The sequence below is a fragment of the Oryza sativa genome, chromosome 7 (genome assembly GCF_034140825.1).
Source record: "Oryza sativa Japonica Group chromosome 7, ASM3414082v1".
NCBI classification, from domain to species: Eukaryota; Viridiplantae; Streptophyta; class Magnoliopsida; order Poales; family Poaceae; genus Oryza; species Oryza sativa.
Genome location: NC_089041.1, coordinates 2,279,301 through 2,304,645, shown reverse-complemented (window position 1 = coordinate 2,304,645; position 25,345 = coordinate 2,279,301). Strand labels below are relative to the sequence as shown.

General features: G+C 44.1%; 2 protein-coding genes and 2 long non-coding RNA genes across 4 annotated transcripts; 1 reads left to right on the top strand and 3 right to left on the bottom strand.

Annotated features, from left to right (window-relative positions):
• Positions 1-5,841: 5,841 nt before the first annotated feature.
• On the bottom strand, positions 5,842-6,420 carry LOC107278737 (SKP1-like protein 4). Its single transcript, XM_015790365.2, has one exon. It carries the CDS (start codon positions 6,418-6,420, stop codon positions 5,947-5,949), a length of 474 nt encoding a protein of 157 aa, XP_015645851.2. The 3' UTR covers positions 5,842-5,946.
• Positions 6,421-7,005: 585 nt separating this feature from the next.
• LOC107275462 (SKP1-like protein 5) lies at positions 7,006-7,479 on the top strand. The gene has a single exon (XM_015790813.1). It carries the CDS (start codon positions 7,006-7,008, stop codon positions 7,477-7,479), a length of 474 nt encoding a protein of 157 aa, XP_015646299.1.
• A 4,902-nt stretch (positions 7,480-12,381) lies between these two features.
• LOC136357491 (uncharacterized) lies at positions 12,382-13,579 on the bottom strand. Its single transcript, XR_010742797.1, has 2 exons — positions 13,352-13,579; positions 12,382-13,258 (listed from the first exon to the last, which is right to left on the bottom strand). It is a non-coding gene; the product is annotated as an uncharacterized lncRNA (long non-coding RNA).
• Positions 13,580-16,812: 3,233 nt separating this feature from the next.
• Positions 16,813-18,444, bottom strand: LOC107277222 (uncharacterized). Its single transcript, XR_001547516.3, has 3 exons — positions 18,268-18,444; positions 17,450-17,606; positions 16,813-17,175 (listed from the first exon to the last, which is right to left on the bottom strand). It is a non-coding gene; the product is annotated as an uncharacterized lncRNA (long non-coding RNA).
• Positions 18,445-25,345: the final 6,901 nt, after the last annotated feature.

The following is a 25,345-nucleotide window of genomic DNA, read 5'->3' as shown; positions in this document are numbered from 1 at the left end:
GCTACACCTTACAGCTGATTCAAACCAGGTTGCATCGGCTAGGTTAAAGACGATATGTCATCAGCCCTCCAGCCGATTGGCTATCGTTTATAAATTTAACTGTTTATCTTGTTTCTTGTTGGTTGCAGTATTAAACCAATTGGCACGCCTTAGGTCTGAAGGCAAGCTTTTTCACTAGAGTTAAGCAAATCTCTTAGGCCAGGGTTTTATTTTTTTTTTGCATCAACAATGTGTAAAGTGCTAGTTCGGAGACCATTGATCCTCATCCTTTTGTATGTTGTATGTATTTTTATATAGAGACTTATGTGTATTGTTGGTACATTAAATTTCAATATAGTATCATGAATGATTTACCTTTTTTATTATGGATTCTGAATTACATAAAATATGACGGAAATCTTGCATTACATGGGCAATATGCTTGTTTTAAATCATAGTGGTTATTACATGTGTTGCATGTGCATGATTACTTAAGTAATAGTAGTATTGTTGCATCAAGCAAGAAGATGCCAACACTAAAGCTATCGATATCTTAACTAATGAAAAGTGAAACTCAAAATGAATTGAGGATGAGTGACATCATTTGATGAATTGAGAATAAATGAATCTGGACCGTTGGATTAGATGGATGATAAAAATAATAATTAAAGAGGCTTCCGGAGATAAAGCTACTAGAAGAGGAAAGAAAGAGGGAAGGGGAAAAAAGCTAGAGAATAGGCATAGGATGCAAATAATTTATGAATTGCTCATGTAATAAAATAAATTATTTTACAAATAAACCCTCATCCTAATTAAATATTCACATGTCAAGATTCAGCTATTTAAGAACATATACAAATGTGCGTTCATACGATTAATTTTGTTTCTAACAATTAATTGTTAACATATTTGAGGCAAAAATTGCTGCAAGAACATGCACAATCATATCGCCCGAATATAGGTTTAATGTTTTTCACATGAATATAAAATGAAATCAAATTCATTCCTTAAAAACCTACAAAATATTTCAGCATAGGCTATAAATAGTGTGCGCTTATTCAAAATAAGGGGTCATGCAACGTGAAAACCTATAAAACAATGACTCACTCAGATACAAAATTTGTAATAAATATTAAGCTATCTATTGTATGAGCATAATATTAGTCATTCTGACCTATATTTTTTACGAGCGATGAGAAACCCATAAAAACATATTGCCACTCCTAAGTACCATGTAACAGGAGGCATAGAGTCACGCGAATGCGCGACATCACAGGCTAGTAAACCATGATGGAAGGTGCCAGTATTAGGCCGTGTGTTTAGTGGTAGGGGCTGGAAGCTTCTTTCCCGCGCACGTAAAACAAGGTGGCTCATTAGCGCATGAATAATTAAGTCTTAGCTTAAAGAAAAGGGAGAATTGCAAATATATCACTACTTTCCACCCCCTAACTCGGAATAGCCATTAGAAAAACATGAATTGCAAATTTGCCACTTAAGTTAGCATTAGAGGGAATGGGAAGGAGAATTAAATTCAGTTAGCATCCATTTGATATGCTATGGAGCCTTAGCCAAATGTTTCTTGTCTTTTGTTTGTTGCCTCAGATGCTATAATGTTTATACCTTTTAACGATGTTAGCTCATGCCGTCAATCCAATGGCAGGTAGGTAGGGTTCAAATCATTTTTAGTGGCAAATTTGCAATTGCAATTTTTTTAATGGCATATTCACAATACCGGTTCAATCGAGTGGCAAATATGCAATTGGTCCTAAAGAAAAACATAAAAATGAATTAATATGATTTTTTTAAAATTAATTTTACTATTTTTTTTTGCGAAAAAACGTGTTGTACATCTAGCCATTCGGGAAGTTTACTCGCAGAAAACAAATGAGTAGAAGGTAGGAAGAAAGAGTATCAATAAATTTGTACTTCTAGAGGGGTTCATAATACTTGTCATCTTGAACAAAGACTATTGTCAAAGTTTTAAAGACTTGGACTATGAATATCATGATGTAAAGTATGTGTTAGAAATAAGGAGAACTATATTAGTTTTAGTCTAAAAATAGCATAAATAAAATTATATATTTATTAATATTTCTATATATATGTAATAAAAAAATAGGGATGAATCCATTTTACACCCTTCAAGTCCTGTCTAGGTCTAAAATTCATAGCAAACTCTAAAACCGGGTATCCAACACTCTCTAAATATCAAAATAGTTCAATTTACCCACCTTTGGCCCAAGGCACGAGGTTTTGACTCGATGGCACGGACCAGGCACGGCAAGGCCCGATTGCTGTCAGGCCCGTGCCGGCACGGCCCAGCTGTTGGGCTGTGCCTGGGCCTATGCCTCATCATGGTGGGCCGGCCTAGCACGACATGAAGTTCAAGGAGGTGAAATAGACTTACTTTCGACCATATGTAAGACAGGGCACAGAGAATAGGAAGACAAATCGACGTATTATATGGCACGACTCAAAGAGTAGGGACGTAAAATAGACTTATTTTAGCTATATATATGTCACAACCCAAAGAGGAGGGAGGGAAATAGACTTATTTCAAAGAAAGCACGATGGGCTGCCCGTGCCTTCGGGCCGGCCCAGCACGGCCCGACCCTTATTGGGTGCCTGGGCCATAGGTGGAGCACGTGGGCCGGCACGGTACGACCTGGTGTGTAGGTCGAACCGTGCCAGCCCGACAAATCTTGGCCTAGGCCATGCCGGGCCGGGCGGGCCATTTGGCCAACTATAATTGTGGCGCAACGCAGAGAGAATGATTTGAGACGATGGTGTTGTGAGCACGAACTGGCAATTACACATTCTGGTACCTCCTCAAGGATGGTAACTCCTCTCAAACAAAACAAAACTAACTTTGTTGCATATTATAAATTAGAGATCTTTTACGGTACTTGGAAGGTACCTTAGGTACCTCCTTAATCAATTGATATCTACCGTTAATTCATAAAGGGTAATTTAGGAAAAAAAATTATATTAACAGGGGTATCTTAATTAGTGGCAGTGGCAGCTTGTGTGACGGCGTCGACCGGCGGGAGCGTGCGCGGCGGCTGTGACCAGCGGGCGTGATGGGCGCGTGTGGCGGTGGTGACGGCGAGTCGGCGACGGGCGGGCGCTATGGGCGCAACAAGCGCATGCGGTGGCGGTAATGGAGACCAGCGGGCGCAACAGGTGCATGCGGCGGCGCGACGATGACCGGCTGCCGTGTGTGTCGGCTTGGACTGGCGGGCGCTACGGGCGCGTGCGGCGGCTGCGATGGCGACCGGCTGCCACATTAGTCAGCTGTGACCGTAGGGCGTGTACGGCGGCGGCAACCCCAGGGCGCGTGCAGCGGCTGCGATCGGTGGGTGCGTCCGGCTTCGACGAGGAGAGCTCCAAAGCGGCGATGGCGCGGGCGGCTGCCGCGAGCTAGCGATCCTGTGAGCCGAGCTCACGGTCGTCGACGCTGTAAGGGGTGCCCGTCTGCCTCCGTCTCTCCCCCTATGCCTCAGCGCCTAAGTCACCTCCACCGACGCCTCGAACCAAGCAGCGATACGAATGGATGGAATACAGAACAGAACATATATAGGAAGGATATACATATATTGAAGGCAAAATTTGCTACAGGACACTCAAAAAATATGTAATTAGCTATGGGACACCACGAAAACAAGAATTTGCCCGAGGACACTAAAAAAATGTGGTAATTTGCTGCAGGACACTGGACACATTATAGTATAATATTTGTTCAATTGATGAGAGAGAAACAACGTAAAATGACAGTTTTGCCCTTATCTTCTTCTCCCTCTAGATCTTGCCGAACCTGGAGAATAGCCTCCTCATCTCGTCGTGTTGGGCGTGCGACGGGAGAGAGATCGACCAGAGACAGCCGAGAGAGAGATCGGCGCCGGCTGAGTTCGACGCATCGCCATCTCGTCCCTGCTGCATCGCCATCCGAGGAAGAGAGCTCCAGCTCTCCCTCTCTATCTCTCTTTTGTTGTCGACCGCCGAGAAGGAGGGCGCCGCCGATCACCAACGAGCTGTCTCCATTCCTATCTAATTCATGTTCTATTATCTTCTCTCCATGCCGATCAAATCTCGCTTTGACAACCTCTCGATTCGTGCAGCCAATCGACGGGAACGCTGTCGTGCCCACCAGAGCTCTGGAGCGCGCTCTGTGCACCGCCGCAGCGACATCATCGCCGTTCCCGCTTATCTGGACCAAGCCGGGCCAAGCTGTCGCGCCAGCATCTCCGCCTCATCCTCCTCTCTATCTCCCCTCAAGGACCCCGAAAAATGGTGCGCCGGAGAAGGAGATCACACCCCTTCTTCATCGGCGCCGATCTGAACCCGCCGCCATCGCCATGGTCGATTCCGCTTTCTCCGGTGAGCAGTGGTGACGCCGGGACCCAAGTCGTGATGCCAAGACCCATCGTAGCCTCCCCGCCTGCGCTTGGTGCTGCCGCTCAGCCGCGCCCCGCTACACCGGCACTGTCGTCGCCTACCCGCCATCGATCTAGCTGGACACCGCGCCTCCATGGTCGTGCCATGCCATCGACCGCCCTGGCCGCCGATGTTGCCGCACCACGCCGCGCCGACCTCGCCCCACCGCGGCTTTGAGGCTGCTATGCCGTTCTCGGCGAAATCAACAAGAAGGTGAAAAGAAGGAAAGAGTGGGAGAAAAGGAAGGAAAGAGAAGGGGCAATCCAGGAATTTAGAAAAATATCTCACCTCTTTTGACCCAGAAATAATAAAATAATGCGACCGGTGTCCTAGAGCTAATTACACATTTTTTGTAGTGTCTATCAGCCGTGTCACGTTTTCGTGGTGTCTCCCAGCCAATTACACGTTTTTTGAGTGTTCTGAGGCAAATTTTGCCTATTGAAAATTAGACGTTTTGGCCCTTAACCGTAAAAATCAATTATAATACTCAATTACCATTTTAACCTTTCACCTTCCATACCTGGTCCACACTTTTAATACATTTTTCCTGATACTTCTCTCTTAGAGCGTTAGATCATTAGTGATAAACGATCCTAATTAATTCCAAGCACAGAAGAAGATCTCTATAAATTAGGATTCGAAAAGATTACAAATGTACATAGTACTATAGAGAGCTTTTAAGGTGCTTGAGAGGTACCAGAGGTACCTCCCTTACTACTTTCTGGTACCTCCCTTACTACTTAATCACCCACCGTTGATCTGTTAAGGGCAACTTAGGAATAGAAAACATTAATAAACACCGATAATTAACTCCTTTTACATGTAACCGTCTATCTCTTTTTTTGCATCAAGTTATTACTTATCTCCGATTCTGTCGTTCGCATCGTTTCTAGGTAATTCAATTTTTTTTTGCGTTTTAGTACATGAGATCATAAATCCTAACACTTGTCCAAAATCCCCTTTCCCTAATTGATTCTTCAGGTCCTCATCTAAATTTAGACTCCAAAGAAACAAATATAATCCTCTTTCGTCCATACACAAAGACAAGTATGGCTCGATCAACCAGTTTGTTGAATCTGTGTATGTATACAAAATTCATGGTCATTGTGGATCATCAGTGGTGGTGGCGTTTCGTCCGTATGGTACTTGCTGAAGAAAGCTGTTCTTATCAGCAAGCAGGGCTTATCGATCCTAATTCTTTTACTGATTAAAGCCCCACCCTCTAATCTGTATGAAACTAAAGTTATCAATCTAACCTTCCACCTAATCATCAAGTTAATACCTTGCTCATTTTTTTAATTATACCTTCTGAGACATACCTTTTATCACAGACCGTTAGATGGCAACTGGCAAGTAATCAACGGACACCATAACTCCCAAGCACCGGAGGAAGTCTCAGTACTATAATAAGCAAAACATCTAAGCGATTAATTACTTAGCATAAAACACCTAAATCATAAAACTAAGAAAATCTCATATATATATATGCCTAAATTCTGCTTAGATTAAATTTGATGATGTAGGCAGCTACAGCTAGTCGTCGAAGGCCCAGGCGTTCTCCTGGCGAATCGCCGCCTCCTCCTCCGGCGTGAAGTCGTTCTCGATCGAAAACGTCTCCCTCATCTGCTCCGGCGTCTTGCCGGACATCATGTCCGCCACGCGCTGGCACGTCATGTCCAGCAAGCTCTTGATGTTCAAGAAATTGGCCGCCAAGATCAGCTTGAACAGCACCGGATTCTCGAGGGCTTGCACCAACTCGGCGTCGAACTTCTTCAGCTCCTCCTCCGTGCTTGATGCTTTCATGGTGTCGCCGGCGGCGGCGGCGTCGCCGGCGTGCATGTTGCAGTAGTCGACGACCATGGTGAGGATGTCGCCGTCGACGTTGGGGAGACGCACCCCGTTCTCCGTGCAATCGTCCTCGATCATGTTGGATATCAGCTGCGATTGGCTCGCCACCGCCTCCGTCACCTCGAAGCGTTTCCCGTCGGCGCTGATCAGGATGATCATCTTGCCGCCGCCATCGGTCGTGGCCTCCGCTGCTGCTGCCGCCATTGTTGATGAACTTCTGACGATAATCTAATCCTGAAGTAGTATTATTTGGTCGATGGCTTGGAAAGTTTGGTGTTAATCAGATAGAACCTCGCGGCGTGATTGTATTTATTGCATAAAGCAGCGTGAGATAATTAAACTCCGAGTAGGAGTCGTATTTTAATCTCATTTTACTACTGTAATAATTGTAAATTAATTAATATCGAGAAATAATTAGAGTACTCGTTTCCAAAAGGAGTCTAATTAGACTATGGAAGAAGGTTCCGAAGATCAGTCCAGTTAAAAATCTCTCGAGTCTCGACGACGTACGTACACCAAACTAACGCGGAAATCACCGAAAATCAATTGAATTCGGATTGGATTTCGACTCCACATGACCGAATCCGAGTTGTTTTTGCGCGGTTTCACGCAATAAAAACACACCACCTCCTCTCTCGCCATGATCCAAGCACACCCAACGTTTACGTTCCAAGAAAGACAAGAAACAGTTGAGCTTTGCAATCCGCGAGTTTCGTCCGTCCGTGTTTCAAAGTAGCGAGATCAATGGCGGCAGACAAGAAGGAGGTTGCCGACGACACGATCCTCTTAATCAGCTCCGACGGCGAGCACTTTAACGTGCCGTCGGCGGCGGCGAGCCTGTCGCAGCTCGTCTCCAACATGATCGAGAACGACTGCACGACGAACGGGGTGCCTCTCCCCAACGTCGCCTCCAAGGTCCTCGCCAAGGTCATCGAATACTGCGTCAAGCACGCCGCCGCCGCGGAGGACGAGGAGAAGGAGCTGAAGAGCTTCGACGCCGAGTTCATGATCGACGTGGACAAGAACATGCTGTACGGCTTGCTCCTGGCGTCCAATTTCCTGAACATCAAGAGCTTGCTGGATTTGTGCTGCCAGCACACGGCGAACCTGATCAAAGGCAAGTCGCCGGAGCAGATCAGGAAGGAGTTTGGGATCAAGAACGACTTCACGCCGGAGGAGGAGGAAATCCGCAAGGAGAACACATGGGCGTTCGAGTAGATTATTAGAAAATTATATATATATATATACATATATATATATATATATGTCACAACCCAAAAAAGAGGGAGGGGAAATAGATTTATTTTAAAGAAAGCACGATGGGCTGTCCGTGCCTTCGGACTGGCTCAGCATGGTGCCCCGACCCCTATTGGGCCGTGTCGGGCTGGGTGGCTCATTTGGCCATCTATAACTGTGGCGCAACATATAGCGAATGATTTGAGACGATGGTGTTGCAAGCAGGAGCTGGCAATTACATATTCCAATCCTACCCTTTTTAAATAGACGGTTATATTTAAATGGTGAGATCTTCTTCTATACTTGGAATTAATTAGGATCGTTGATCTCTAATGATCTAACGCTCCAAGAGAGAAGTTACTAGAAGAAAGGTATTAAAAGAGTGGGCAAAGTATGTAAGGTGAAAGGTTAAAATGGTAATTGAGTTTTATAATTGATTTGTATGGCTAAGGACAAAATCGTCTTTTTTTTAGATCTGTATCCTACTCCTATCCGTTTCAAGATAAGCTGCATTCATGCAGCAGAGGAGGAAGAACGTTGTGCTTCTTTATGTAGTTAAACGTTTATGTAATACTTTTACCGATATGTCTTGTCACCGCCGTACGCGCCCGCCGCTCACCGAGGCCGCACGCGCCCACCGGTCTCAGCCGCTGCACACACGCTGAGGTCGCTGCTGAATTATGCGCCCTCCAGTCACAGCAAACTAACGCGGCAGTCGGTCGCCGTCTCCGCCGCCGCACGCGCCCGTCTCGCCCGCCCATCGTAGCCGACGTATGCGGCAGCCAGTCGACATCACCGCCGCCGCACGCTGGTCATAGCCATTGCTCGCGCTAGCCGGTCGCCGCCTCGCACGTGCTTGCTGGTCGCCGCCGTCGCGCGCGCAGCCCCTGCTCCTTGCCTCCGAGCTCGTTCAATTGGGATTGGAATTGATTATGGTTAAGCACTGAAATCGTGGAAAGGAAATCGTGAACGCTTGGCAGTGGATGGAGAACCGGTGATTGGTCAATTACTAAGCTATCCTTGTTAATAATAAATTTTGTCCCTAAATTAACCTTTGTGAATTAACGGTGGATATCAATTGATTAAGGAGGTAGATACCTGGTGGTACCTTGAGACTCCTCAAGGATAGTAAAATTCCTCTTAAACAAAACAAAACTTTATTGCACCAACTCATTCTTACACCTACATTACTCATTCATCAAATCCAACTATCAGTATTCATCTACAAATAATCGAGTGGCCCAGATGAGTCCCCCCTTCCCTCCGCGCTCCTCCCCGAGCCCACCTTGGCACCCTCTCTCTCGCGCGCGTAACTCCCTCTCACGCCCCCCCTCCCCCCTCGCCTTCTCTCTTCTGCCCCTCGCCCATCGCCGCCGGCGCCGCCTTTCCCGATCCCCAAACCCTACCCCGCCGCCGGCACTGCGGATCCCCGATCTCCACCGCCAGAGCTGCGTCATCAGACTCGGCGACGCCCATCTCCGCGCCGGCTCCGATCACCACCGCCCAGACGCGCCCGCCTGATCTCCACCACCAGACACCGTTGCCCGCCTCCTCTCCTCGTTGCCCGCCTCGGTTGTCTCCTCCCGTCCTCCGTGCCGCCCCCGATCTCCACCACCCAGACACCGTCGCCTGCCTTGTCGCCCGCCTCCACCCAGCCATGGATCTCTGATTCGTATAAAGGTACATAAATCCTCCTCTCGTTTCATCATATGGTTCTTAATATATTCCATAATCAACCAAAATACAACGACCAAAACAATCATTATGGTATATTATCATGTCCAAGTTCTGATGAATATAATGACAATGTTTTCTATATTGATTGCACCACTAAAATATGGGATGTCATCAGTATTTTATTTTTTAAGCTTTCTCCCTGAATTGGTTTCATCTCATCAGTGTAAGGAATTGCTTGAGTATAAGACTCTTCTGTCAAGAGGGCCGTCTCACCGTCATTTCAGCCTACGGCGCTGCCACCATTATCTATTCCCATATCACTACGAACAGGTGTTTCGCACTCGCAAAACCTCCTTCCCTGAATTGAAGGTACAACCAATTTCATGTGTTTTATAATTTTATAATGGGAAACCTGTTTAGATTGTTGAGTTTTCAGATTATTTAGAATGGGGTGCCTGTTTAGATTGCAGCATAGGTAAAATAATAATAATAAAAAAATACTCAATTCAGTTCTAACCCCTTGATGTATTATTTCAGTTGAAGTTCAGCTTCTAAAAACGTATATCACCTCTCTAAACATGGTGTGTACTAAAACTAATGAGAAATGCTTCCTCTTGATTGAGCAGATATTCATTGTGAAACAGCTCTATAAACCATGTTTCTTCTATCATCAGAACACAAGGCTGAATGAAAAATGCCTGAGTGAGCATTCCTCTGAATATTTCTGAATTTGGCGATATCATTTCTGGGTTGTTCTGAGTGAATTTTCAATATAATCATTTTTTTTATTTTAGTCATGATTGATTTGCACACTAGCGTCGTCATCTGGCAGGAGAACAAGCCACCCATTCAAAAATCGGCGTTGGCCAACCAGCCGCTTCTCTTCTTGGGACCCCTTGCTGTTTACCGTCGACGTCGGTTTTTTTCTGACTTGTAGGTTCTACTCTTTTATTCCCCTGTTTTCCTTGTGTGATTGATACATTGGTTAATTAATGATGCAGAACCAGCCTTTTGTTTTTCTGTGCTACCAAAATTGACCTTGCTAGCTATGAACGACATACGTCTTGGCATATCTATTTTGGTAAAAAGATTAAATTTTATTGTACATACGATTTGTGCCCTTTACAGTTCCTAAATCCTGCTGGCGGATACGTTCACTTAAGCTTTGCTCAATGCGATCATTCACACTATAAGTTTCTCAGATTTTTTTTTCTGAATAAGCTGATAAGTAGTACTATGCCACCTGTGAGAAGAAAAAAAGTTATTGTTTGTATGTGTGAGAAAAAAAGGTTATTTTCTGCATGTGTGAGAAAATAAGTTATTAATTATCTGCATATGTTTCCCTAGTTCAAATAGCAGGCTTAATCTTTTGTCAAGCTAGGAAAAATTCTAACCGTCTCAGCATTACTGCAGAGTGTTTGGGCTGCAACTAATTTTTGAAGTACAGTGAGTCTCAGACCTTGGAGATAAATTACTGAAGAACTGGACTCTAATGTGAGTACCTGTTTAATATCTGTTCTATTAACCTTGAAAGATTTCTTTGTAACAAGTTTTAAATTCAGTCAACACTGCTTAAGACTTAAAATAATTAAGTATATTTTTCTTATAAATTCTGTGCCGCTATGGCTCTTTTCAATGCGCGCATTCACTGTTTGGAATGCGAGTATGTTCAAACTTAAGAGTAGCATTTGGATATTGCTGTTTTAAAACCATATTGGTGAATATGCAGATTTCTGACTTGCTCTTTTCAACAAAAATAAACTATGATATACACACATTACTTCAGCAAACATGACTTTAGCAGCTAAGCTTTTCTGAAACTTGATGTGTGTGTGTTTAGTACTTCCTCCGTTTTATATTATAAGACTTTCTAGCATTGTCCACATTCATATATATGTTAATGAATCTAGACATGTATGTGTATTTAGATTCATTAACATCTATAGAGGGAGTATGTTTGTTGAAGTCTGATTTTAGAGATAAACTTAGAGGTACAATTGCTCAGCTGCCAAGATCTGTTTTATAGAGGTACAATTGCTCAGCTGCCAAGATCTGTTTTATAGGGGTACAACTATACAAATGTGACTCATGGCTTCTTCTTTTTTCCCTCTCTTTAATTAAGGCTGATGAAAGATCGGGTCCGTGCATTTGAGAAGAGGATGAGGAGGGATCTGTTCGTTGGTTGCAGGCTTGCCAACTTCCTTGGGTTTTGTGGTGGGTGCTATCTTTTCGCCCGTGTCTACATGTAGTTGTTTGATGAAAACAAATCAACGAACACACAGAAAATAGAGAAACCCTGTATTTTATTAATCATGATTCATTAACATGAATGTTTACAAAATACATAGGAGGGCTCCCACAGAAGTTCGCCTTTTGCCTTCGCGAGGAATGCTTAATGGAAAGGTATGCTAACTGGAGATTGCGTGCAGTCTGCTGATTCCCGGCGCCTAGCAATGAGGCTGCCGGTTAATTACATCCATAGGACGAGCCTATGGAATACCTCTGATTAAGCTGCGCTTTATGATCGTCGTCTTCAAAATTATTTGCTCGCCCAAGATTGAGGTTGGTGCAGATTTAATGGTGAATATAGTGAATATGTAATGGGTGGCTTTGTTTTGCCAAAACCCAATCACAATACACTACCATCACGTCGGTGTGTGGAGGGAATTTGGTGAAGCGGGTGACTTTTGCCTCGTCGGTGCTCAGTCATGTATCCCGGCCTTCATCAAACATGGATTTTGTGGTTGCTTTTGCTTCGTCGGTGCCCAGCAACGGTGTATCCGGCTCCGTCCATTTTAGACGTGTTAATAGTATAGTGACCTGGCCTCGTCGGCACTCAGCCATGATTTCGTCTAGCCTCGTCGGTCATAGACAAATGAAATGAGTGAATGGCTATAGCTTTGTTAGCTTTTAGCCAATATGTTGTCCGGCCTCGTCGGTCTCGGACATAGCACAAATATTGATAAATTAGCCATTTCATCTCGTCGACACTCGGCCATGATGTAGATGTGTGTTTTAATCTGCATGCCTCGCCCTCCTGGCTAGCATTGTTTTTGTTGTCTTCAAGAATTTTGAGAATCACCCCCATCCATCTGATAGAATTTAGAGAGAGAAGAAATTGCTCTCGTACATGACATGCACGAGGCAATGTGTGATTCATCCGGCATGAATATAAATATGTATATATCATGGTTGGTCTGATGCCAATAAGACTTAAACTCATTCCAAGTTTATATAAATAAATATCCACATCCAATATTTGATATTGATAATTTAGACGGTCCAACCCTCACGAGGGTCAGGCTCGCCTTGTATTTATTTGCAGCTCATGTTAATTGCTTGACAAAGATGACGTGTGCATGTGCATGCGCCGTTGGGGATACTTATATCCATGGCTACAAGTTCACAACGTATCCATGACATATTCACCAGTACTCCACTTTACTGTTTTACCGTCCGGACTGCGTAACTGCACAACGCTACGGTGTATATTTGCTCCCTCTAGGAGACAATGTCGGGCTATGCATAATATCTGCACAGCACTACGGCGCCATTGTGTTGTCGATGACAAATAACTTGACGGAGAAATTATGTTGATGAAGCGCGGCTCGACAGAAGGCGAATGATTAATTTGGAGTTGCACCAGCGATGATGAAGCAGACTCCTTGACGATTACTTTGCCTTCTCCCGATTCCTCCCAAATATTTGTGTAGCTATAATGTTTATCATCACCAGCTCAGGGCCTGCATCTTGGCGCAGCGCTTGGCGGCGGCGTGTACATGTGTGCGCCCCGGTGACGGCTTGTAAATTGTGTAGATGTTGGATATGGGATTGTGGAACTATAAGCAGATCAGAGCACGCAGCAGAGTTGCCTGCCTACGTCTCCTCCTCTGTCAGCCGCCTCAGCACCAGAGATTTTCTCCCATCTCCTTCCCTTGTTTTATAATTTGGGGCTCGCTCCCGGCATGTGCACCGTAAAACATATGTTTTGATTATAAAAAAATACGAGGATAGTCCGATCCGTAGATTAGACATGCCCAAGTTTATGTTTCAAGAAAGCAGATGCGATTTGATTTTCATCGCACTTCAATTGTTGAGGAGAAAAGAGGTACTCCAATCATCCATTAGAACGACCGATTTAGCAACAGGATTGGAGGAAATTATTCATCGTACTCACCGCCTAGCACGATCATCTCCGCCTGCGACATCAGCTCGATGGGGGAATGTTTAATCTCCACTGCACGGCGCGCCTGCTTGCGAGCCGCCGGCAAGTCACCGAGAATTGAGTGGGTGCATGTGCCACCGGCCACCGGCGCAGGGCCTGCGTCCCTGCGCAGCGCATAGCGTCGGCGGCGCCGGCGTGGCGTGTATGTGCAGCGCCTTAGCGCTTCTGCATGGATGCATCTGCCAGCCCCCCGAGCAGTGGGAGTCAAGGTGCTTTATAGGCAGATGTAGGGATGGATAGATCAGGCTGGGACTCTCAACCACGTCCGAATACAACGGCAAATCACGCGTGAATTTCCTTGGATAAGACAGCAAACAGGCGTACTAATCCACCGATCTGCACGAGATAACTACTGCCGATTAAATCATCCTAGAATTAACAGTGCTAATGACAGTGGGCCTCCTGCGTTTAATCTCCAAATTAGAGATAATGACTGCATGCTCACGTACCAAAGCAAGTAACGATAGCACTTGCTTATTTCTTTTCTTTCCATGGCTCAAATCTTTTGAATTGTACATCGGATTTAAAATCTGTTTGAACCATTATTTTCTATTTAAATTATACAACAAACCGAGTCCAATATTTAATATATTTGAACGCCGCCTTGTATTTGATTTTCTTGGGCCCACGTGTCAAAGACACCCTTCACATATATTTTGGAAAATTGGGCGGCAAATTATATTCGAATATGAAATTAATGACCAATGATTTATCATTTTTTCTATAAATTTTGGTAAAAATATCCATCAAACAGTAGTCAAGCAGAGAAGGGCGAGCAGCAAACAAACATCTATCTGGTTTTATTTTCTGTGCTACAATTAATTTGCTTCTATGGCTATGTAAAATTAAGCAATATGATCATGTAAGAGCTTGCACTCTGGTTAGCCAGTTTGTCTTATGGTTCAGCTCTAAGTAAGAAGTAAGAACACTCTGATGTCTTGTGTGGGAGAGCGCTCGATCTTTTGTTGTGGCTATGTATCTGATATGCACTCGATCTCTTCTGTAAGAGCACTCTATATACTTATGATATCTATGCGCACTTAGTTTGGAACAAATGTTGATTTATATATATATAACTTGAGGACTATCTTGCCAGTTTTTTTTTTTCATAGAGATAATGGGATAAAGCATGCATGTGATGGAATACGAGGTGAAATGCACAGATCGAGCTGCAGACTACGTACAGCAAATGCTTTGGGATAGTTTGCAGGATGTGAAGTATAAACATGCATAAGCATAGATAGATCAAGCAGAAAACATGCAGATATTGTGATCACCATTCTCTCTCCCAGGTCCTGTGAGGACAGACCACCAGAGAGAACTCTGTTAAGTCAAAATGTACGTTTTGAAGTTGAGTAGGGCTAACATTTAGCACAACAGTTTGTACGTTTTGATGGATCCTATAATGTATTAACAATCGGTTATGGACAACCCTAAAAATAAATATACCCAAGTTAGAGATTTTACTATGTTAAACTAGAATGTTTGGAACTACAACTTGATGGCATGAGTTAAAGCAAAGTTCGTGCAGGTGTGCTGATTAATAATATGAATAGATTAAGATCGTGCTTTGAAGCTTTAAACCTTGCCTGTTTGAAAATTGCCTTTATGCAAAACCTCAACCTATTATATTACTCCTTGTACCACTTGCATTTTCCGATATGATTTATTGAGTACGATGGTTGAATTCATTTTTCTCAATATTTGTTCCTCCAGTCATATAAGCTTTTTAAAGAAGAAGTCTTAGATAGACTCCTGGCTTGTACGTATTAATACAAAAATTTAGTAATTAACCTCCAAAGTCATCATCGGTTAGAGTCAGTACCAGTATTAGAGTATTAGAGTTCTAGAGATTGGTTGATTGAAGGTCACCAGCAGTCATATTCTTAGTGGATTTGGTTAAGTAAATTAATCAATTAATAAAGAAAGCTTATCTGGAAGAGACCAAATTTAAGAAGGATATGGCATAGCAATTTATCTATTAATTAGGCAGAATCAATTAGTTTCTTTTTATTTTTAGAAAAGATTGTTTAGAGTCCAAATGAATAAGCTCGACAATTTTACGCTGCAGCGAGTTGTCCATTTGCTTTTCTGTTTTATGTTTCAACTCGATCGCTCCGAGCTAGACAATCACGAAATCGCAGCCCGTCCTTCGTGGTATTTAGTAACTTTCAGTAAACCTCCACGTGCCATTGTTTTTTAGCTGTGACGACAAGTTCAAGCCATACGTTATTACAAACTATTTGATATATGCATTGAAGATTACCAACAAGAATTAAGTAAGCAAAAGGAAAAGGAGAGTCGTCGTAATATATGTTGAAGGCGCGTCTCTTCTTCAGACCGTTTTCTCCAAACACATCTTTCAGAAATTAAGCTTAATTATATGCTAATGCACCCTCTATACATACATATCAAAAGATTTCGGAAACAATATTGCATAATAGATGTGAAATTGCAGAGGTTTATAATTTTATATTTTATGTAAAATGGGAACAAAATGATTCATTATCAATGTAATTGTAAATCCATATTCATAAATTTATAAAGCTATGAACCAGCTCTAAAATCTTGGATCAAAAGTTCTATAAAACAGGAACTAAGACATACTTTACCTCATACAAGCAACGAATTACAGACCGCCCTGCTTCTCTTCATTGCCCACGTCAACTGCAAGGCCAGACATCATAGACAGCGCTAACTACTAATACCGTGTCATACGTATAATTTGTAATAACTAGTGCCTCCTCAAAATGTATGACGCCATTAACTTTTCACATAATATTTGACCATTCGTTTTATTCAAGTCACGGTCATCCTATGAGCCAATAGAAGGGAGGAGCCCAAAGCTAGTGGTAGAGCGTTAGTGATAAGATACTTGGGCAAGTAGGCAACCATGGTTGTGCGAGTAAGAGGATTAAGGTGATTCAGTTGCAGTCCCGGTGATCAAGATGGAACAAGAAGCATATGTCCGTGTCCATCACCTACCGCTGGTCAACCTCCTATACTACATCTATCCAGTTTTTAATAGCTAACGATGTTGACTTATAAAAATAATATTTGGTTATTTGTCTTATTAAAAAGTTAGGACAAATATGTTAAAGTATAAAACACGTCTAAATGTTTTTTTTAATGATAAGACATGTCACAACAAAATAAACAACATTTACATAAGTTTTTAAATAGGACAAATGGTCAAACATCGTATCAAACATTAATTATGTCATGTATTAGAAAACGGAGGGAGTAGTATAGACACCCGAACAATCCGTAGTCCCTACTTACCTTCCTCCACCCTAACTCTGAACCCTAATTTGGGTCATTTGTTCGAGAAATTGATGGCTGCCATCACCGTCACCTGAGAAGAGAAGCTAGCCATCGCTAAATTAAGATGGTTCTCATGGTCAGTCACATGATGCTTGGCAAATTCCTATATTACCTCATACAACAAGAGTACAAGTAGCTTGATTCTCGAGGCGCCACATACACAAGAACGTACACCCAAAATCCATTATATTTTAGGACGGATAAATAAAGTAGGTAAAGAAGACAAGGCATTTCCACCTTCCTGGCAACACTGAACATTTATTAATACTACAATAAATAGTTACAATATAAACTGAAAAACAGATGCCTCCGATGGTAACATCTCATTAAGCTATATCAGATTATTATAGCTTGCAATACCCACGAGGAAAAACCCAGCACTAACACCAGTGGCGACGTCTAAAATCTTTTGTGTTCTCTCTCTGGATTTCTCTATCTCTTCCAAATCCAACCTTTTCTCCGACAAGAACATGGAGGGGGAAAAAGAGAATCAGTAGATTAATTTATGATTGTTACTACCTCTGTTTTAAATTATAAGACTTTTTAGCATTTCCCATATTCATATAAATGTTAATGAATCTAGACACATCTATATAAATGTGGACAATGTTAGAAAATCTTATAACCTGAAACAAAGGAAGTAGTGTATATAATAGTCAATTCGATGGAGTTAAATTGAATCATATGACGAAAAGAAAATTGCAAGATGTTTAGGAGGAGGTGTACCTCCTGAGGTTGTCCAACTCCTCCCGTTCTTGCTTCCACCGTTTGCTGTTTTCTTCGAACTTTTGAGCGAGCTGTTCTATTTCCCTATCGATATCCTTCTCGCTGTCTCTAAAACCAGCGTCAGAAATGCACTGCTGCTGCGTTGCCTTCCATTACCCTGCAAACAAATAGTGGCAAAATTAGAGGTGAGTATATTGCACCAATTTGAGCTAAGATATTAACAATTTGACAACGAAGCACTCTGTATGTATGCTTTCTTTTTGAAAGTAACTGAGGTCATGTTCACTTTGATGCCATTTTCAACCTTACCAAATTTTGGTAAAGTTGTCAAAAAAAATAGTTATATTTAGTTTGCTGCCAAGTTTTGGCATTGCTAAAATTTGGTAAGGTTTTTTTTTTTTTTGCATCAAAGTAAACAGACCCTGAACTATCGATTCACAGTAGCTGTTGAATATATGTTCCAATCCAAAACCTAACAAGATATCAAGAGCATTCATTGATAACCTAACAAGATATCAAGAGCATTCATTGATATAGCATTCATTGATGCATATCTCAATGTATATCTTAATGTAGTAATAACAGGACAAGACCTGTCACTGTAGGAATGTGGATGGAATCCCCAATCCCCAATCGTCGCTAGCTCACCACGCTGGTGAGGTACCAAATTCTACCCGGGAAAAGCGCATAGATCGATCTGATATTGTGCGACTTGACGCAGGTCGATTTTGGCAACGTATAATCGATCAATCTTAGCCGCATTCAAAACTACTAGTGGTAAACACTAAACAAGACGGATTCGTGAGCGGGAGGCGAACCTGGTGAAGTCGGGCTTGGAGAAGGCGAGAGCCGGCCGCCGGTCGCCGGAGAGCAGCTCCGGCGGCGGCGGTGGCGGCGGCGGCGGCGGCGGGGAGGATCCTCTTGTGCAGCAGGGAGCGATACGACATGGATGCCGCCGGATCTTCGGCTTGGCTTAGGGAGAATTCTCTTTTTTTTTCTAACACCCCCGGTTCTGTACTAGAAAGAGAAGAAGAGTTCATGTCGTGGGCGACCCGACGAATTTTTTTCGGTTTTAGATTTTTTTTAAATATTTACAGAAATAATCTATCGGCCAAAAAAATTACAAAAATAGACCCGGCCACCCACCTCTGGGGTGGCAAGCTGACGTGGCAAACGGGGGAGGTACGGGCGGTGACGGAGGGAGGGTTTTTTTGCAGAAAAACCCTTGCCGCTCTCTGGTGGGGCGGCAAGGGGCCCGAATGCAAAAAAGCCAGTCGGGGCAGGCCATTTTGCAGGCGGCCCCTTGCCGCCCTCTGGCAGGTCTCGCTGCCTATAAAAGGCCTGCCGCCCAGCCCCCAGCCCTCATTCCTCCCTCCTCAAATCCAGTGAAAAAAAAAAGAAGAGAGGGGAGGAGAAGAGAAGAAGGGGCGAAGCCCTGCTGGATTCAGACGCCGATTTCAGGTAATATTCATAAATCCTATATGTGACTATTGAGTTAAATAGTGTGTATTTTTTAAAAATTTGTTTGAATAAATGCATTATATTTTTAGGGTTTTAGTTGTACTAATCTAGAAGTGCGTATTGTAGATATCGGTAACTACGTAGATCTGCTAGTTTGGAATCAATACATTACCGTTGCATTGGCTTACACAAGAAGATATTACGTTGTAGATGTTTATTGCATGAAAGAGTAATATGATCTAGTTATTTTGTTGACAGATATGTCGAACAAACAAATATTCCAAGTTTACCATGGACCAGGAAACGTCCATTACGGGCCAACTGGGGTAGATCTGTCAGATTTTATTGTATCAGAAAGGGGAATTGATAGACCGGCTGAGAGGAGTGTACCTTCTATAAAAGGATGGTTAATGAGGGGCTTGAGAATTGATCCACAGACAAGCGACATAACAATCAATGTTATAGTAAGTCGGACAACCGAGGGTTTTTATTGGGAACTAATGCCAGTTCAAAACTCTCGAGTGTGGAGATGGTATTTGGAAAATGCATTGCAACGCGGGTGGCCTCTAGCTTTGGTTCCGTTTGTTCACCCGAAGGATCCAAGTGTGCAGATGAACATGGATGATGGCGAGGGACCAAGTGCTGAAGTAAATGAGAATTCTGTGGAGGAGGTCAACGCACGAGAGGACGGGGGCGTAGTAGCTCCAGTGGGCATTCAACCAGGTGGAGTGGCCGACGAGGGGGAGACTGTCGGTGCCATTGTGGATGAAATGGAGAGGGAGGATTCTGACAACGAGCGTGTAGAGGAAGGTGATTCGTCAGATGATGAGACGGATATTAATCCAGCAGAATGGGCTAGTGAGGATTTTTCTGGGCTAATCGTCTCTGAAGAGGATAGTGTGAGATGGGAGTACAAAGAAAATGAGGTTATTCAGGGAGCGATTTATAGTAGAGCAGAAGATATGAAGGAGGCGGTAAAATATTTTGCAGTGTCACTTCATAGAGAGTTTTGGGTTGCCAAGTCGAACCGGTCGCAATATGAAGTTCGGTGTGTTAAGGAAAAAGATGGTTGTCCCTGGAGAGTGCACGCGTATAAGGGGAAATGGAAGGATTATTGGACAGTGTCAGTCGTTACCAAGCATACATGTTTTCTACCTGGTGTTCAGAAATACCACAGGAACATTACATGTGCATTTGTTGCATCTGAGATGTATGTGCATGTCATCGATAATCTCACATATGAACCAAGGTCAATAATCCGACACATCAAAGAGACATACAAGTATACTATTAGCTATGCCAAGGCCTGGTGGGCCAAACAGAAAATAATAGATATGAGATTTGGAACTTACGAAGCCTCGTATGACAATTTGCTACGCCTGCTTGGTGTTATCGAGGAAAGAAACCCTGGGAGCTCTTACGAAGTGAAGAAATTCCCCTCAATTGAACATCCTGGCAAGAGTGTGCTGCAAAGGGCGTTCTTAGCTCTACATGCATGCAAGATGGCATTCATGAAATGTCGTCCTGTTCTCTGCATTGATGGGACATTCTTGACAGGAAAGTATCGGGGCCAGATACTAACAGCAATAGGGGTAGATGGGAACAATCAGGTATTGCCCTTGGCATTTGCTTTTGTTGAGAGTGAGAATACCGACAGCTGGTACTGGTTCCTGAAATTGGTTAAAACAAAAGTTGTTGGTATGAGGCCAAATGTGTGCCTGATACATGATAGGCACGCTGGCATTCTGCGAGCGATAGAAGAGTTGCAGTTTGGGAGTATGGAACGAGGATACCATGGTGTTTGGGAAGATGTACAGAGTAGGTGGTGCATGTGTCATATGGGAGCTAATTTCTTCAAGCAATTCAAGAACAAGGAGCTCATGAACATGTTCAAGAGGCTGTGCAATCAGAACCAGGAGAAAAAATTTAATGAGCTTTGGAAGAGATTAGATGAGTTGACAGCCAAATGTAGTGATCAGCGTGCAGCGGCTCCATCGACCGCCGTTGCTGACCCTCCTCAAGCTCTTGGACCTCTCCCAACGGATAGTCCAACATTGGTTAGAAGAACTGGATTGGAGATTCGGAAATTTTCTCAGTGGATTCTGCATGAACCAAAAGAGAAATGGGCCAAGGCGTATGACACAGGTGGTGCTAGATATGGAATAATGATAACAAATTTGGCAGAAGTTTACAACTGGGTGATGCGCGGTGTCCGTGGACTGCCACTAGTTGGCATAGTGGAGTTCATTTTACATGGGACATGCAGGTATTTTAGGGATCAGTTCCAGGCAGTTCTTCCCTCTATGCCGAACAACAGCATTTTGTTTGGAACTTTCATGCAGAAAAAGCTAGAGGAGTTGCGTAAAAAGGCCATGAAACATCGAGCTCTAGTGCAAAGTACCCAACAGCACAGGTTTGAGATACTATGTCAAGATAAGGCAGGCAGGGGTATCTACCGCAAGAGAGTGAAGCAGGAGTGTGTTCTCAAAGCCGACGGCATATGTCATTGCTCTTGTGCAAAGCCGAAGCTGCTCCACAGGCCATGCACCCATGTCATTGCTGCCGCAGCGGAGTGTGGCATACCAGATGCAGTATATGTGTTACAGTACTTCAGTAAGCAAGCAATATATCATACATGGAGCGGCGAGATTTATGGGTTCGGCATAGCTGGGGAGTTCACAGAGACTAACGATGAAGTACTCAATATTCCTGACCCATCGAAGCTCCGAGGCAAGGCTAGAAGGAGGAGGACTCGTCGCATCCGCAACGATATGGACGAGTCGGAGGCTGGCAGGGTGAAGCGTTGTAGCAAATACGATGAACATGGGCACACCTACAAGCATTGTCCTAAAGACAAGGAGAAACCAAGTGCGGCGGAGGCAGGACTATCAGGATCAGCAGCAGATAGAGCTCGCCCTACGGGTGAAGGCACTACCTCCACTCGACCACGTCCTAGGCATCGTCGTGCCACGTCTGGCTACGTGGTGTAGTTCTTATGTTCTATGTTGGCATGTGGTTTTGCTTGTAATTCGTTTCGAACTTATCGATGTGTTTATGTTTCGTCGTGTAATGTCAGACTTCGGCATGTCATGTCTTTAGGTCTCGTGATGTAACGTCAAACTAAGGCGCCTAACGTCTTTAGGTATGCTGATGTATGTCGGACTTCGACACGTAATGTTATGTTATATTATCGAACTCTACATATATGTTAAATTGCACGTCATCGTTATGTACCATTAGTAACGTTTGCTATATTTAAATAGCATGTACTCTTGTTGTACATAATTATTCTCATGATTTTATTACTATTTCATAATTTTGCAAGTTATCTTTTGTTTTACATTACTACTTTTTGAATTGTTCTAACACGAAACACTATATTTTTCAGAGATGGCACGTCAGGATACACCTCAGTTGTTGGACCCGGCGATAGATCACCGACACCGGTCTCACCTTACTGCGGTGCAGGGGGCTCAGCTTGGGACGTTCCGAGCACGGACGTGCGGTGAGTTACTCACGGTTCACGACTCCTTTGTCGAGAGGTACGAACAGTGTATTACTATAAATTAGTTGCACTGTAATATTTTTTATAATGACATATTAATTTGTTATTGCAGGTTGCGTGAGGCCGGCCTCCTACCGATGTGTCGGCTGGTGGAGGCTACCGCCGGCGACGCGGACCCGGCCAGACGATGGACTGTGGACAGGTCCCTCCTTGCAGCTTTGGTCGACCGATGGAGGCCAGAGACGCACACTTTTCACTTGTCGTGCGGTGAGGTAGCCCCTACCCTACAGGACGTATCGTACTTGTTGGGGCTACCGCTCGCGGGAGACGCTGTTGGGCCAGTGACCACGGCTGTGGACTGGCAGGATGATCTGACGGCACATTTCGCACTAGTACAGCGCACACTGCACCTCCCGCTCGAGCCGTTGGCTCACCACCGCAACACTGGACCTACGAAGAGGTGGCTGCTTCAGTTCACCGTGAGTGTTTTTGTACTGAAATGACAAGCGTGTTACATATTTAGTCCACAGTTAAGGTGCCTAACATTTTATCGAAGGCTTGCAGGTCGAGCAGCTACAGGCGGAGGCCGACGAGTACTCCTACAGCCGCTGTTTGGAGGCGTACTTGCTCTAGCTTTTTGGCTGGGTGATGTTCTGTGGCGGTCACGGGCACGCGGTCGACAAGGGACTCGTGCACTACGCCAGGAGCATCGCCGATGCCGCGGTAGGCGAGGTGCCTCAGTGGAGCTGGGGTTCCGCGTTGTTGGCGGCTCTGTACCGTGCACTTTGTGAGGCTTGCACGAAGACGGATCCCAGTGCGACCTTTGGTGGGTGCCCTCTCTTTCTTTCTATCTGGGCAACTGAGAGGATTGCGATCGGCCGCCCTGAGGTGGACCAGCACGTGTACGAGGAGTCACTGTACGAGGAGCGACCAGAGGTCGACTACCCTACGATAGGTACTCTGTGGTGCCGTCGTCGGACCGCTTGCTGCCTTCCACCTTGCTCTTCGACTTCGCTTCAGGCTCGACAGAGGACGTCATCGGCCCCTCACAGCTGGGAGACGCACCGCTAGTGCAGACGCAAGACCAGGCGCAGGCCACTCCTCCGCCAGACACTCGTGCTACCCGTGCTGTGCCACCGGATCGTTTCACCTACTTCCAGGACCACGTGCGAGCACAGGCCCGGAGGACCAAGCGTGGTCGCGGCGCAGGGCAGGGCCAGTAGAGCAGTCTTCTCTTTGTTTATTTGCTTCACTTTCCAGTACTGTATGCTTGTGTAATGACTACGTTGTTGTTATATGTGCACGATACCTTTCGGCGCATGCACGACTACTTTCTGCCGCACCGATGCAGCCTCCTTTATTCGCGTGCGATACGAGTATTTGCCCACCATTTGGCGCATACGACCAATGTAACTTTCGGCGCCGATCAGGCATGTAACTTTCGGCGCTAATCAGGCGTACCCACCATACCCCACCACGTTCACATGTCAGGGGTATCACTCGATTTTTTGCGCCTATATAAGTCGCCTTAACGAGTGAGGCCTCACAATCTTTCAGAACTCAGTCACATTCAGTACTCTCTTCCCCACTTGCTTCATTACAAATCCTACCGGCTTTCGTCAATGGCTAGACGCCGGGGTGTTGAGGATCCAAACTGGCGTAGCGATCCTTGTGTATACCTACTACCACCTTGGTGCCAGCGTCCTCTCTGCCTATGCGGTGATCGATGCCAACTAATGGCTTCAAGGAATCTTGATATTCGAGGAAGGCACTTTTTTAGGTGCCCTAACTATGACCGTGAGATATTTTATTATCTGCATATGCTTATTCATTATGTATGGGCAATCGCTTTATTCTTCGTAACACTACTCTATTCGGCAGACCCGCACTACGGCTTGCGCATACATCGAGTGGGTCGATACAAAAAATCTCGTTCTCGACCTAACCACTTGTTTACAAGAAGGTCGCTGGTATTTCGCATCCGAAAGTACTGAGCAATACTTACAGAGAAAAGCGGCTTTATGAACGACAATGTCGTGAACAACAGAGCGACTGGCGGGTGCTAACTACGGCACTCCCTCCATGGAAAGCCCGTCCAAGATGCAGGTGTGGTGATCGTTGTCAGGTTCTTCGTTCCATAAATCCTACAACATTGGGTCGAAGGTTCCAAATATTCTTGACGACGATTTCATGGTAAGAATATTTTGATTACATGAATCCTTATTTTCTCACAACATTTACTAACTTTGCTTGCTTTATATCTATTCTTTCCTCCCAGGAACCACCAAGGAGATGTCAATACAGAGAATGGATAGACACCAGAAGGGTTCTAACTCCACCTAGCCGTGTTGTGCAGCTTGAACTACTAGAGCAATACAGGGTTACTAAAGCGCGGTTTGAGAGAGGAGAGGGATCCTCACGTAGGGGTTAGCTATTATCGGACAACTTGGCATATTGAAATTTCTACTGTCATGCTTCCTTTTCCCATTACTACATCGTCGTTGTGTTCAACTATTGCACTACCTCCCTCCTAGTTCGAATCTAATATCATCTATGTAACCGCAATGCAAATAGTTATATCATGTTCAAATTATACTACTATTTCTTCATGTTACATAATTCTCCTCGTTTAAGTCCATATAATGTTTCTACGACCCAGACTGCGATAGGCCTATATAAATTATCCGAGTACTAATACGTCGAATAAGGTACAAAATAATAGCTCACTTAACATATGAAATTGCGCAACAACCAACTTCAATACATTTTTATAACAATATTAACAAGTTTTACCAATAAATACTTCTTTATTTATTATTAACATAACATAGAAAAATCTTTTGACCGTACTTTTTACATCTGGGTCCCTTGCCGCCCCGACCCAGATGCAAAAAGTACGGCCGCAAGCTCTTTATGGGCGGCCAAAATTG